At 37.3% G+C, this 15,769-nt stretch overlaps 1 protein-coding gene across 1 annotated transcript; it reads left to right on the top strand.

Moving 5' to 3' along the window:
- The first annotated feature begins 1,064 nt into the window (after positions 1 to 1,064).
- Positions 1,065 to 14,750, top strand: LOC111515258 (large ribosomal subunit protein eL8-like). Its single transcript, XM_023171484.2, is given in 2 exon segments — positions 1,065 to 1,206; positions 14,210 to 14,750. Coding segments are annotated over 2 exon segments (624 nt in total). The 3' UTR covers positions 14,692 to 14,750.
- Positions 14,751 to 15,769: the final 1,019 nt, after the last annotated feature.

The following is a 15,769-nucleotide window of genomic DNA, read 5'->3' as shown; positions in this document are numbered from 1 at the left end:
CAGAAGGAACACAGTCTAAATACAATACTCAATCAAAACTATTTCGAACCTGAAGGAAAAATGTATAAACAAACAGATGGACTAGCGATGGGATCCCCACTATCTAGCATTATATCCGAAATATACCTGCAAACCATAGATGAGAAAATTTTAACAATAATAAAAACACATGATACGTTGGCGATGGACTCTACATATCACAAAACAATGGAATCTTGCACCTTGATTATCCGACTACCTCATTAACGGCCAACCAGCAGGAATCTCTTCAGGGGGCTATTTTGTCGGCTGTGGAGGTTATTCCAGACGATGGGCTGCAGGTACAATTCCAGAGCTGCGTCTTTCGGCATGGATGGTTACAGGTCGTCTGTGAGGATCAGGTTAGCGCCGACTGGCTTGCGGGTATAGTTAAAACCCTGCAACCGTGGGAGGGCGCTTCCCTGAAATGCGTCACAGGGGACCCACTCCCGAATAAGCTACACATCTGTGTTGCTCACCTACCTGATGGAGGCAGTCATAGACTGACCTCCGCACAGGTCCTCACTAGATTGAGGAAAATGAACCATGGTCTGTCAACCTTGAGGTGGACGATCCTCCACAAGGAAAAGTCAGGCCCTGGTCAAACATGGACCTTCGCTGTAGGCGATGGATCCCTACCAGCAGGAAACTATTCAAACGAGTCACACTAGTGTACCCGTTAGAATAAATAAAGTGGGGCCGAGTGGAAATCCACCTATGGGGAGTTCAACCAAACCTCCACCCAAACATAGGGGTAAACCACCGGCTCACACCCACCCCAAGGCCGGAAAAACAGGTGTTTCTCAAGAGACGAAAACTGCAAACGTCTCGTCGAGTAAACCGAAAAAAAAGGCAGGACTTGGCTCTCTCCAAAGAGATCCAATAAATCAACAGGCAACTCAGAGACAGCAGGTGTCCTTACCTCCTGCTACACATCCCTCGATCCCGGGAGAGGAGGGTGGAGGTGTCGTTAAGGACCCCCCATCTTCTCCCTCCTAGGGTCGAGGAGTTCTAAGTTTGCGGCAACACTTGTTATCTTCAAGTGGATGCAGGCAAACTTACAACATGCCAAAGCCGCTTTATACGTCCTTGGAAAAAACCTCAAGGATGAATTAATCGACCTGGCCTTCCTGCTGGAACCATGGACAGGAAATACAGGCCGAGTAACCGTACTAAGCAATATTCCTGGTGAGGTAATAGCATGCCCTGGGGTGAAACCCAGAGCATGTCTGGTCATCAGGAAAGGTATTAACCATTTTTTGCTTACAGGCTTCTGCACCCAAGACGTGGTAGTCATCCAAATTTCCCTATCGCGCAAAAAGGGCAAGACGAATTTTATCGCCTGCTCCGCCTACTTTCCGGGAGATTCGGATACTGTACCTCCTCTTGCTATTAGACGACTTATCGATGTGACACCAATTCACACCATACAGCGTGGGGCAGCACGAATATAAGCCGTAGGGGTGAGTTACTCTTTGAATATATACTAGTCTGTAATTAATGAGGGCTCGGATCCAACTTTTGTCGCTAGTAATAGGCAAGAAATATTAGATTTAACCATCAGCTCACATTCTCTGAGCAATCGTACTTTGAGGACGTATTCAGTACTATTCACAGTTGTAATGATATGGATACAGTAGCGACGTAATTTCGCGAAGTAGTGATCTCATCCTATCATGATAACTATCCACTGAGGATTTTAATACCTCCTAACTTCAATATTTTCAGACGCAGTATCTCCTATGTTAATTATGAATACTAAAAATTTTGAAAATACATGAAAATATAAATTTTCTGAGTTTTATTTCCTTTTTCAATGGTATATTTGCAGAAAAAAACTTGAAATCGATATTGTCAGGGTGACAAAAACATTTTTATCGCTTCCTGTAAAAGCATGTCAAAGGAAGATAAAAGGTATTGTCACATCACTGACGATATTGATATTGATATATTGAAGTACAGTTTATATATTTACATGTAACATATCGTGTTTTTCAAAAGTCTCAGATCCAGTAACTTGGCCTAGATATGTTTATCTGTTCTGGCATGTACTAGATCTATAGACTTTCTAAAAAAGTGTACATTTTGTGATTATAACTAAGCAGTGAGTAGAGAAAAAATTTAGTAGAAAAATTAACATGATAGATTCAATGGATTTTTTTCTTTTTTTAAAAAATAACAAATAATTATATAATATAAGTTGCAAATGGTGAGGATTCCAAACCGTTTCAAGCAGGGTCAGTTACAGAGGAGAACAGATAGTTTTTAAAGGTAAGGTTCATCTTAAATTATTATTCATTATATTATAAAATTTGTAGAATATGTTTCTTTGTTTCTTTTTTGAATTGTTCTTGTTTTCGAATACATTTCAATTCAATCGGAATACAGTTGAATAATTTAGGGCCGAAGAAAAAGAAAGATCTTTGCGTTAAAGATTTTCTGAAAAGTTGTATACTGAGATTCAAATTACTAGTGGATCTGGTTATTGCAGTTTTTCTCTGGTTAGATGTTTCGTGTCTGATGTACATTCTTTTTAAATACTGGTGAGTAAATAACAGTTTTATATTCAAGAGCTGTGATTCTTGGTATAGCATGTCAGTGGAATAGCGTTTATTTTTTTTCAGAATAATTCTTAGAAGAATATTTTGTGTTTTTTTGTAGAGAATCAAGTGTAGTATTGAAGGCCCCACCCCATGCTGTAATACAGTAGGTCATTACAGATGCTAGGGAATTGTAAAGTAAAAGGAGATTTCTTCTGGTAAGTACGTCTCTCAGGATATAAAAACTGTGCATCAAGACTCTTAAACGGTTATTAACATTTGTGATGTGATCTGACCAGCGCGTGCATTGATCTAATACTACTCCTAAATATTTGATTTTTTCCACTTTTTTTACTATGGAACATGTGCAATCGATCTTATGACAGTTTGTGATGTGTAATTGTATCAGAATATTTTTTGGTTGGGTAATGACTGTTAGCGTAAATGTGAGAAATTTTGTTTTTTCAATATTCAATTTTCAATATGTTAGTTTCATCAGTTGTGTTTTATTTCTCGTGAACTATGAACCACCTACGCTCTTTAATTTTTTCAGAAACCAGAAATATATATTACTGCTACCGCTTTTTCGTAGAACAAACGAGGTTTCATTTCCTTGTAGAAAAAAAAATGGAACTTTTTCTCGGATCTCAGGATATTGGAAGCCGTATCAAAGAACTCGCAGAGAGTTCTGGATTATGTTTTATATACCCATATTACTTTCATTCCTGAAAGATTTAGAGAAACCAGGGCGATAAAACTTTGCCTCGTTGTGAAATATCACTGAATTTTCCTATTTTATGTGTACGCTATTCATGTATTCTATTTCAAAGTCACGAGCACTCGAAATTTATCAGGTTGAAAATAGTCGCTGGAAGCTTTTTATATCTCAAAAGAGAAAATATCGATTGCTTTGACAAATGTTGTTTATTTTCCGTTTCAGCGTGTGAAATGGTTTATTTGGTAAGAACACTTAAGCAGTGGGATTAAATATAGATATTGAAATAATATTTAGATTTGGATTCAATATGAATTTTGATGTGTCCACTTTATTAAGTCACAGTGATAAATGAAATGGTGAGTGGATTGTTGCTGGCTGATAATGCTGTTTCGAAGCAATAAAAAAGTTCATCCCAATAGAATGGATTACCTTTGTGATATGGATATAAGTGTTGAATTAAAACTTATAGTATATATGGTCGGTCGGTAGCCAAGCGGTTCGGCGTGGTTGCTTCACTCACTCGAAATGACTGCCGTGTTGGTCGGTGGTTCAAGCCATAGTCTGAACGATCAATCTTCACTTGCTATCGTCCAAACCGTGTTAGAAATCACACGTTGAAAGATAAGACCTCGTTAATCCTCAGCTCGCACAAGTTTCAACTTCTGAGGGTTGTCGTTCGTAGGGGTGCGACAGCTGGTTAACGGATAAAACAGATTTTTTTTAAACAATTCGAATAGCATAAAAACACAATAGTGTTTTTATGCTAACTACCTACAAAGAAACTACCGAACGTCGGTAGTTTCTTTGCAAGGCATTAAATTATCTGTAGTTGTATAAGTTACATGTTGTTAGTCCTTATTTTCATTTATTTTCGTACTTATGTTGTCTGTTATACAGTACCTACCTATATTTCTTTAAATGTCCCCCCTTTTATTTTTTGAACAGGTCAACTCAAAAAAATAAAATTTGGGATAATAAAATTAATGCATTTTGAAAAATGCATTAATGCAAAATTAATGCATTTTGAAGTGAAATTGACAGATGAAACTTTCAAGATGGCGACTGAGCGCCATTTGGAAAAAAATAAATGGAAAGGGGGGTCGTGTGATCATCTTTTTGAAGCTCCTGACAAATGCTTCACAATCCTTGATGTCAATATCTTCAACTACTAAAAAATTATAATTGCCTGAATACATTGACATTTAACTGAGGTAATAAGCTTGAGGTCAGTTCAAAAGATGCTTGCCTTGAACTTCTTGACATATGAACAGCCTATCCGATATTCACGCCGAACATTTTCGAACACAGTAACGTCATTATCTGTACAAATATTTATTATTCTCTGCCGTATATTCATATAATTGAAGCAGGTTCAGTTTCGTACACCTTTTGCTTCAAACAGCCTAAGAAAAAAGTCCAAAGGTGTTAAATCTGGTGAGCGGGCTGGTCATTCTGTACCTAGGACCTCGACGGAAAAAGTAGTATCCAAATAGTTTCTTACTTTTCTGGAGTAATGTGGTGGTGCTTCAGGATTTGCTTCGACGATTTCAGTGATGAGAGGGTCAACAATAGTTTCCAGTATATTCAAATACAGTTCCCCTGTTAAATTCTGATCAATAAATAGAGGTCCTTCGATATGGTCTCTCAATATTTCTGCCCAAACGTTGATTTATTCTGGATATTGGGTATGTGTTTCCCAGAAAACGTGAGTATTGGTGTCACTCCAATAACGGCAATTTCGTCTGTGAACATTGCCATTTGAAAAAAATGTACATTCGTCACTAAAACAAATATTGTGAAGATAGGTAGGATGCCTTGCAATGGTTTCCGTCATGATTTCGCAGAATTCTGTTCCTCGATCAGGGTCATCTTCAGTCAATCGGTGCCGGTATACCATTTTAATTTTGTATGGATGATACCAATTCCTCTTCAAAAGTCTCCACACAGTAGAAGGAGACACCTCACAAACATTCGCGACGGAATAAGAAGACTGTTCAGAATTTACTACCATCTCACCAGTGATTTGCACTTTTTGTTCATCCGTAATGGACGGATGACCGGGGGCTTTTTGTTATGTACACTACCGGTAGCTGTGAATTTGGATACAACTTTCCTCAAATGTTTTCTACAAATAGGACGATTCGGAAAACGTTCATTGAAAATCCTTTCGGTCTCGTGGAAGTTACGCGTCGCACCGTAACTTCCAGAATTGAGCATTTTAGAGATTGTTGACGTGGTACCTTTCTGCTAATAGTAAAACTGAAAACTAATAGAAGAATATTCTAACTGAACAATGTTGAGCTCTGGCAAAAAATTAAATTGTTCATCTACTAAAAAATGTTTGATCCCTTTCCCAACTACTGACAGCAATTGAAAATAATGCTTGACTTTCTGCTGCTTGACAGTAAATTTACCAGTAACAAAATCCTCTCGTCGTTCTGGTTTTTTATGGTAAGATAGGGGAATATTATGGGCTCATTGACGTCTTGCGAATCCGATTTCGAACCATTTCGAAATGGATCTAAAATAACGAAAATCTAATGAACGTCAGTGTTCATCTTTTCATCTAGTTGCCAAATATTCTCATTTATTATTTGACTTAAGACAGACAGAAAATGAGTAATGCTATAAGGGTTATTTAGCAAATATTATGTCTTGGAACTACTAAACCCAATATTGGGGAACACTGAGTCCAAAAATCAACCGAATTGAGCGTCGAAGTTCTAATTCACCACCATAGTCCAAAGACCTTTCGCCAACCGACTACCATCTTCTCAAGCACTTCGATAACTTCCTCGCCGGTAGAACCTTCGCCATTCAAGGTCGGATAAAAACGGCCTTCGTCGACTTCATTAAACCTTGCGCACTTAATTAATCAACTTGGGTTACGTAAGCAAAAGTGCCCTGATTCAAATAGCGCATATTTCGCTTGAATTGAATAAGTATTCACTGAGATATTACAGTTTGAGATAGACTCATTAAAACGGTCAACACTTTTGTAACAACCTAATAACTTTATCTATCTGTCTGTGACATTTCCGTGTGTGCATAGAAATACAATTTTATCATGTGATTTGTAAATATAAAAAGATATGCTTCAGGGAAGTGTTGTCCAACTAATTATTGATTAAATATTATTGAGAGCAGATAAGATACACTTTGTAGTGTCACACAGTGGAAATAGATATTCAAACTGATATATTAGTGAATACATCAATTGAATAAATTTTAATCGATAATCAGACGTATCATGCTTTTTTTCCTCGTAATATTAACATTTGCTCGATTGTTGGATACGTAAAGCAGCCGGGTTTACTGCTCCAGGCCTTGATAAATGATATAACACTTTATTTGAATCTGTAAAGTATTTCATATACTATAACAATTTTCAATTGAAGGTAACTCATATACAAATTGAACTGAGAGCTAACGGCAACAATGTTAAATGTTAGAACTACATTCTTACCGGGGTAATTTTTATTGTCTATGCATCGCCATTGTAAATAATTGAAAAGTAAGATGATTCCATAAAATTTGCCCCCTCGTAACAAGATAGCTTCTGCATATCGAGCGAATAGGTGAACCAGTTCGTTAAATACTTTGAAACATCGGTAAACTGATCAACACTTTGCAGGTCTATTATATTTGCGTCCTTGAAATGCCATAACTAATCATTCGGTTTCTTCATTATCAAGCGTCCTTATCTGCATAGGCGTATTGTGTTCTGTTTCTTGTGAAGGTGACTTCTTTCTGTATTTATTAAATATATCTTATTATATTTATTAAATAGACTGTTATATTTATCAACTTTAAAATATAAGATAAAGTTGGCCGATGTTTTTCAAAATATATCATCATAGATTTTCATCACATTCACACTTTATTGTTAGATAATTAGTTGACCTAGTCATTAAACTCAGGTACAAATGTTCGTTAAACTCAGGTATAACTGTCATTAATTAGTTCCTAGAATATTATTAGTTCCTAGGTACATAGTAATATTTCAAAAAGTATATACATATAAATCACAATGTATGTAGAATTCAGTTTGTTAATGAACACGCTTGAAAAAGCTACTGTGCAGCGAGACACGTGTTGCGGATTTGTTAATCTGTTCGAGTGAAAATCTCACAAGTGTTTTTCAAAATACATCAACTTTAAAATAGTTTTTGAGGTAAGTAAACAACTGACAAATAGCTGATTAATATGATTGAATTTTATTATTTTTATAGTATTGAGATGGATGCCGTAGCAGATACAAGTAATGTACAGAGAAAGCGGAAGTTTATGTTCTTAGAAGAAAAACAGATCGTCTATAGAGTGTACGAAAATTTAAAAATTACTCTCCGTACAGTGGAAGCTGTAGCCCAGTGTTCATTTTTAACAGGAATAACCGTGTTGACAATTGAACGCATTGTACGTGAAAAAAAGGTGACTGGGATTGTGCAAGCTCCAAAAGTATATTGTCGTAAAAAAAATTCGAATTGGACGAGTACTAGACGAATTTTATACGCTATACCATTTATTGTTTCTTATTTGAGAATAAAGCGCCAACCCTTGAATCCTTTAGGACAAAGGTAATGATCTCATTCCAAAAATGAGCAAAGGGAAGTTAAGGAAAATAATGAAAGAACATTTGAAATTTATATATGCCAAATGATCCCGTAAGTCTGTCTTAATAGAAAGAGAAGATATAGTCTTATGGCGAGGGAGATATCTTCGCTCTATTAGAGAAATGCGTTCTGCTCACAAAAAGATTTATTATTTGGACGAAACGTGGGTGAATGCAGGTCACACATTATCTAAGATCTGGCAAGATACCACTGTAACTAGTTATCGTCAAGCATTTGTGGACGGTTTATCAACAGGGTTACGCGGACCAACGGTAAAGGGCTACGACTAATTGTCGCCAGGTAGCGAGAGTGGCTTTTTAGACGATAGTGCACTAATTTTTTTTATCAAAAAAACGGGGGATTATCACGAATACATGGACGCCTAACGCTTTGAAGGATGGTTTGAATCCATTCTTTCACGAGTCGAGCCAAATTCGGTAATAGTAATGGATAATGCTTCTTATCACAGCCGATTAGTAGAACAGCTGCCAACTATGACCACCAGAAAAGCAGACATGCAGAGTTGGTTAGGACAAAAAGGAATTCCATTTTCCAAAGACATGGTTAAGGCCGAGCTTATGAGTGTCATTAAACAGATTCGTGACAGATATCGCCAGCATGTGGAGGATACAATAGCTCGTGCTGAAGGCATCACCATTTTGAGACTTCCTCCTTACAATTGCGAGTTAAACCCGATAGAATTAACATGGGAACAAATTAAGGGTTACGTAGCTCGTGAAAACGTGATATAGAAAATTTATGATGTCCAACGTTTATTAGAACTCGCAATGGAACGGATATGGAAAGAAGATTGGGCTAATGCTGTAGCCCATGTGATCAAGGAAGAAGAGAAAATGTGGAGATTGGACGGGATGGTAGACACTGTTTTCGACCAGTGACACAAATCTCAGAAGTTCCAGAAAATTCGGTACTTCTCGTTCCCCACAACGGATTCAATATCCCCCGGTGCGTAGGGCAACACCGGTGTCTCGTCAATATCGTAAAAGTGCCATAGATGTTAATATAGCACTCTAAGGGCCGCGTTATGTCGATGGATATAGGTCGAGACCGCATATGCTGGACATGCTGATAGCAAGTGCATTAGGGTCTCGGGCGCCTCGCGGCAGGCCCTGCACCTTGTGTCAGGAATCTCCATACCCATCACGATAGACTAAGGTTATGAGCTTTTTACTGAACGGGTTCCAACTTGGTGATAGAGTTGTGGTCACCTCATTCAATGTCGAAAACTATATCGAGTTCATCAGTTGCTTGGGCAATTGCCCTAAAGAGAAATGCTCCAATTTCTACTCTCTCATGGTCACGGGCCATGCAGAGAAGGGGATCCGAACTCCTGACGACTTAACAGGCGGTATCCAGTACCATTCTGTCATGTATACACTCCAAACTCAAAAGTCCACGACCACCCTGTTATCGGGGGAAGTACAACCGTGGAACGGAAGATTTAAGATGCAAACTCCTATAGAGATGCATCATTTTTCGGGTCGAGTTGATACAGCTCCTCTCGAGTCTACTTCACTACTCCAAACGAGTAGAGTAAGATTGGAACGGCAAGCATATTTGTTGCAGCAACTTTGTTCTTCCCCGACAGTTCCGATGACCAGATCTGTCAAAGTTTGTGCTGATACTTGCCGCGGAGAGAGTTCTTCACTGCTGGTACCTCTTGTGAGTGGCGTTGTTCCACCCCGAGGTAAGTATACGTCTCTCCGACATCCAGATGGTGTAGGATGCTTCCATCTACGAGCTGCACATCCTTTCCGTAATCCCCGCATCGCCCTTTTTTGAGATGCACCATTGCACATTTGCCTATCCCGAATTTCATACCGATAGCATGCGTGTACTCTTCCACCACCCTCAAGGACTGATGGAGATCCTTCTCTTCAGAGGCATAAAGTTCAACATCATCCATATAAAACAGATGGGTGACCTTGTGCCTCCGGTTTCCGGGGGTGCCAAAGTTATACCCTCGAGTATTTCTGAGCGCAACGGATAATGGCAATAGTGAGATGCAGAAGAGAAGGGGGCTGAGGGAATCACCCTGAAATACACCCCTTCTGAAAGTGACCCACCCTGTTTGGACTCTTGCTTGACCAGATGTTATGGTGAAGCGAGATCGCCAAAGTGGTATCAGTTGTTCAATGCATCTCACTATGTTGCCGGGTACCGCAAGACATCTGAGCAAATGCAATATGAGCTCATGCGAAATTGTGTCAAATACCTTACGCTAATCGATCGAGGCCATAGAGAGATTACGCTTATATTATTATTATTATTATTATTATTATTATTATTATTATATCAGAAATATTCGACGAACTGTGGCTGCTCGTCGTTTTGAGGTTCAACTCATTACACCTCGAACTTCACTGTTTGAGAACTCTTTCATTTGGAGAACGCCGTTTATGTGGAATAAACTTCCTGAGAACGTATTTCCTAATGGATTTAATCTTCAGCGATTCAAATCCATTGTGAATCATTACTTTCGCACAGGCACAGCTCTTAGAGAGCCTTAAGGTTTTCTTTTTCTGTAGGGCTGAAGAAACATCAAAGTTTGTCCAAAACATATAATGCTATGTAAAATAATGTGGATTAGTGACAAACAATGATTTTTACCATAAATATCAATGAAGTAACTCTCTGCGACGCCACTGGAGAAAGTATATCATTTTTACCTTGAAATTCCCATATATCATAGTGTGTTATTTTTATATCTAAAGAATATGCCACTTCAAGAAATATTTGTAACGTTATGATCTTCTTGTTCAATCTGTGAAGATTTTTTTTAAGGACTGAGCCGTGCCGGTGCGAAAGTAGCGATTCACATTGAATTTGAATTGCTGAAGATGTTCTCAGGAAGTTTATTCCACATAAACATAGTTCTCCAGATTAAAGAATTCTGAGCTTCAAAAGTTGCTGAGGTGTGTACGGTTTTCTAATCTATTTTTCTAATAAGATACAGATTTTGATTTGATGAAAAGTGAAAACTCGTAAAAAAGTCACAAAACCACTATCAGGGTCAAAAAACTTTAGAATCTCTTTCAGAACCTGAAGCTGAACATCAAAGAAAACCAATCACATAAAGTTTTTTATGAGCCTATTATTGGGAAGGGGCGATAGACGATATCCGCAATGTCTCTTTATTTCAAATTATCCGATTCCACTGGCGATTTTCAAAGGACGACAATCTTTTATTACTTGAAAAGGGATCTCATAAATCTTCATTGGTTCATATAGTTATGGACTGATAGCGAAGGAGAGTCCAATGACGAAGAAGACTTGCGAGTAAGGCGAGAAATACCGACCCGACGTCGAGTTTGGACGCCGGCGGTGTTGCCAAACCATCAACGCGAGTTTTGGCTTCCGGAGACTCGACAGAATTTTTAAATTTTGGTCAAGTCGAGGAATTTGGGTCTTCTGGAAAAATATGTTAGATTCATCATCAATCGGAAGTTGAATTTGGGATATACGTAAAGACAGCAGAAAATTCCTTAAATGCTCTGAGAACGGTTACTATGCGAAGGTGTCGATTACATTCATTTGGAAAAACTATCTCGGAAAGTTGATTCCACAATGACACCGTTCTCAATACGATTTTTTTTTTTTTAAAGTGTAATTTGAAGAGTGTTGAGATGAACCACGAACATATGGACAGGTGTGATTTCCAAATATTTATGAACAGCACTCGAGTAGAAAAAATACTTTCAACAGGTCCAAACGTTTGGAAGTCCAGCGGCAAATATTGAGATTACCAAATATTTGAAAATTATACGATTTATCCTTTCTCGTACTTTTATTTGGCCGGGCATTTTTTATGAGTCTACATTAAACTGAAATAACTCAGTGAACACTCATTCAATTTAATCGAAATTAGCGTCATTTGAATCAGTGCACTCTTGCTAACATGATGCAAGTCAGTTAACTCCTTCAGCATAAACATTGTGTACTCGGGATTCGATGACGTCGACGAATGCCGTTTTTGTCTGGTCCTGATTGGCGAAAGTTCCACCGGTGAGAAAGTTATCGCAGTGGTTGAAAAGATGGTAGTCGGTTGACGCCGCTGACGACCATACAGTAACCATAACCTTCGATGTCGAACCACTGTCCTAACGTCTCCCGTTGTTGTACAGCATCCATTTTTCATCAAACGTGACGATCGGATACATGGTTGCGCTAAAGCAAAGGAGAACAGACTGAAAAGTGACAATTTCTGACGATCGTGCATTTCGTGGGGCCCCACTTCTCGATTTTTTTGACCTTTCCAATACCGTTTAAACCACCAGTTCTTCCGCCATTCCACGCACCGTTTGTGATGGATCAGTCGAAGTCAAAATAAGCTTTATTGTCTGAAGACTCATATCTTATTGACAAAGCTTGGTTAAAATAATTGAATAAAAAAAACAAAATTACACATATTAGCTATCGCTACTTAGTCACAAAAAACTATAAACTATAAAATATTATACAATTTCAAGTAGATTCTGAATAGATGTATATGTAACAAAATAGGACAGAAAAAGGTAACAGAAATAGTTTGTATTTACTTAGCACAATACAACACTTTAGGAAAATAGCCGGTAATAATGTGTTTGAAACATTTCCAATATTGATTACATGAACTGTATCGAGAGTCAGACACAAGTCAATCAATCAATCAATCAAACATGTTTTATTGTCCAAGAAATCCTTATTGACAAAGTTAGTGAAACTTTATGAAGTCATAGTTATAGTTTTTAAAAAAAATTATAAAATTTTGATATACTCGTACATTTTAAGGTTAAAAAATGTACATATACGAATACGCATAAATAAAACAATATACAGTGTCACCATTAAAGTGCCCACCATATGGGAAACTTTTTTTTCGAAAAGTTTCAATGAAGTTTAACTTCGGCACTTGTTTGTGCGTTGAATTTAACTTAAAATTATGCGGCCAACTGCGACCCATTGACGTTCAGTGTTTGTCAAATTCAACTTTTTTTTGAAAAAAATTGAAAAAGTACATTTCTAGATCGAATTTAACAGAAAGTCACTTCAAAAAGTTGTGTCTACGGCAATTTTATATCCATATGCCAAATTTTATGCAACTATGATAAAGTTAACGTTTTGCTTATTTTTGACAGATATCCCCTTTATTTTAAAAAACAAGTTTGGTTAATTGTCATCAATTCATGTATACATAACAAACTCATCATGGCGTTTAACTTTTCTGATACATTTTTACTCATACGGACATTTTTAGAGAGAAATTAAAAATTTGCTTTAAAAATTTTAACATGACTGGTGCAAAGTTACAGATAATTACAGATAATAAATAAATAAATCATTACAGATATGTAAGCATCTGAAATACTACAAGAAACAATGTATCTATGAATATTGTACATCTAATATGATTGTAATGTGATTCAAATTGTACTACACCACTGATAACCTTTGTAGTTGATGCGGCTATATTAGTAAAAAAATATCTAATACTATTTCAATCATTTATTTCTATCTGAGCTTGTGTTCATACAAAAATGATGATGTGCCATCTGATGAACAAAAATAAGAGGTGTTTGCAACCAAAGGGGTCAATTTCGGAAGGGTAGTTTGAAATGTGGAAATTTGTGGTGATTGCAACTTCATTTAAACTGGCTTTGGGTCAGAATTTCTATCTTTTTGATTAACAAAGCTCTAGCTTGATTATAGTAATAAATTACCTTATAATTCTGTATGTTCACAAAAATGGACCATTTTATTCTATTCAATTACTGAAAAGTTGTTTCAGTTACAACGTCTTGTTTGAAATATTCGATACCACGGATTTATCGACGGGTTCATTACTATCCGTTTTTGTTTTCATACTGGCAATTCAGAAGACATTCTTGACCTCCACAGGTGACCTGTAGATATTCAGAATAAAGGATGTAGCTCTAGAGTCTTACCTGGGAATCATCAAGCAGTTATTGTTATTTTCAAAATTGAAAAAAGACCTACGGATCCAACATTGGAGACATGCAGATATATCTGTGTCCACCACTACCCAACCCGTCAAAGAAACTAATTCAGATTGTAATTTGTCAACTACTCGACGTATAAAAAATACCCAAAATATGCTGCGGCAAACTTTTTTAACATGCTCAATGATGACTTGAAGAATCAGCCAAACCTGTTCAGATTCAAAACAAAATTGAGATGTTGAGATGATCTGTTATCTGGGGCATTTTATAGTATTTCAGAATTCAATTCGGACTGTCAATAAACAGTGTACTGTGTACTACTTACTTTCAGTGTTGCTTGATTTGAAAATGTTTTTAAAGTGCTCCAAAAAAGAAATAGGCTGAAGGCTAAAGCCGAAGCTAAAGTGGCCAAGAAAGAGGAAGCCCCTACCAAGAGGCCAAACACCCTCAGGGCTGGAACTAACACCGTTACGAAACTAATTGAACAGAAGAAAGCTCAGTTGGTAGTGATTGCCCACGACGTGGACCCTATTGAGTTGGTGTTATTCTTACCCGCCCTCTGCAGGAAAATGGGTGTACCATATTGCATAGTGAAAGGAAAAGCTAGACTGGGACTTTTGGTGAGGCGCAAAACTTGCACTGCAGTAGCTCTTACCCAGGTTGATTCTGGTGACAGGTCCAACTTCAACAAGGTTGTAGAAGTCATCAAAACCAACTTCAATGACCGCTAAGACGAAATCAGGAGACACTGGGGTGGTGATTTGTTGGGTTCCAAATCCGCAGCTCGTATCGCCAAGATCAAAAGGGCCAGGGCTAAGGAACTCGCCCAGAAACAGGGTTGAGATTGGTAACTGTTTGTATTCTTGTTTCAATCCAACTTTGTAATAAATACATTATAAGTATGATCAATAAATATCTATCTATCTCAAACTGCCGATTATTTCCAAATGGTAGAAGCATTTTTCTGCAATGAAAAACTGACTTTTTTACTAAAAAATACTCTGAGGAATGTTCCAATCCAACTCTCATTTTTTTCTTTGGTCATTGCTTCTGGCGAAGAAGACAAACACTTTTCTATTTCGAATTCTATAATCTCTAACCATACAATTTTGTCGTGGAAAATTCTGAACCGATTGATTTATGAAACGACAATTTTGTGGAAAAAAAGGTATTGGCTGTCTCCATCTTTATTCAAATCAATCAATCTTCCAGAAGAAGAAAGGAAGCAATCAATTCCAGAATGAACTACACAAAAATGTGTAGTTCATACAGAAAAGTAACTTTCAGACACGAACTCTGAAAAAAAGTACTCTTGAAACAACTACTCTTAAAAAAACATTGAACTATACGAAAGAAACAATTACTTTCATAAGAACATTGAATTATACAAAAACAGTTCTTCCTACATTCAGTTTGTACTGTTTGGAATTGAATAAGATTACTATACCATATAGTATATAGTGTTTTATATATTTTCCAAGGATAAAACACAAGGCGCTTTAGAGCGGTGTGATTCACATTGGATTTAAATCGCTGAAGATTAAATCCATTTGGAAAAAAGTTCTCAGGAAGTTTATTCCATATAAACGCCGTTCTCCAGATGAAACAGTGAAGTTCGAGGAGAGGTGAGTTGAAACTCAAAACGATGAGCAGCCACAGCCCGTCGCGTATCTCTGATATGTACCTCTCTTGGTGGAATCAAATATGCAAAGTCACATGAACACTTCCCGTGAAAGTTTCTATAGAAGAGAGACAAATCTCCAACCTTTCTTCGATGTTCCAGACAATCAAGGTTGCAAGTGATGTTTACGTCTCCAATCAGGCGGATGGCTCTTTTCTGGATGGAATCCAGCAACTTCAGGAAGGAGTTCCATACATGAGAACAATACTCCAAATAAGGTCTGATCTGAGCTTCATAAA

Source organism: Leptinotarsa decemlineata, unplaced genomic scaffold, assembly GCF_025532065.1.
Source record: "Leptinotarsa decemlineata unplaced genomic scaffold, Ldec_3_MD MMD2_tig00000505_RagTag_RagTag, whole genome shotgun sequence".
NCBI lineage: Eukaryota > Metazoa > Arthropoda > Insecta > Coleoptera > Chrysomelidae > Leptinotarsa > Leptinotarsa decemlineata.
This window is presented reverse-complemented; position numbering and strand designations above follow the sequence as displayed.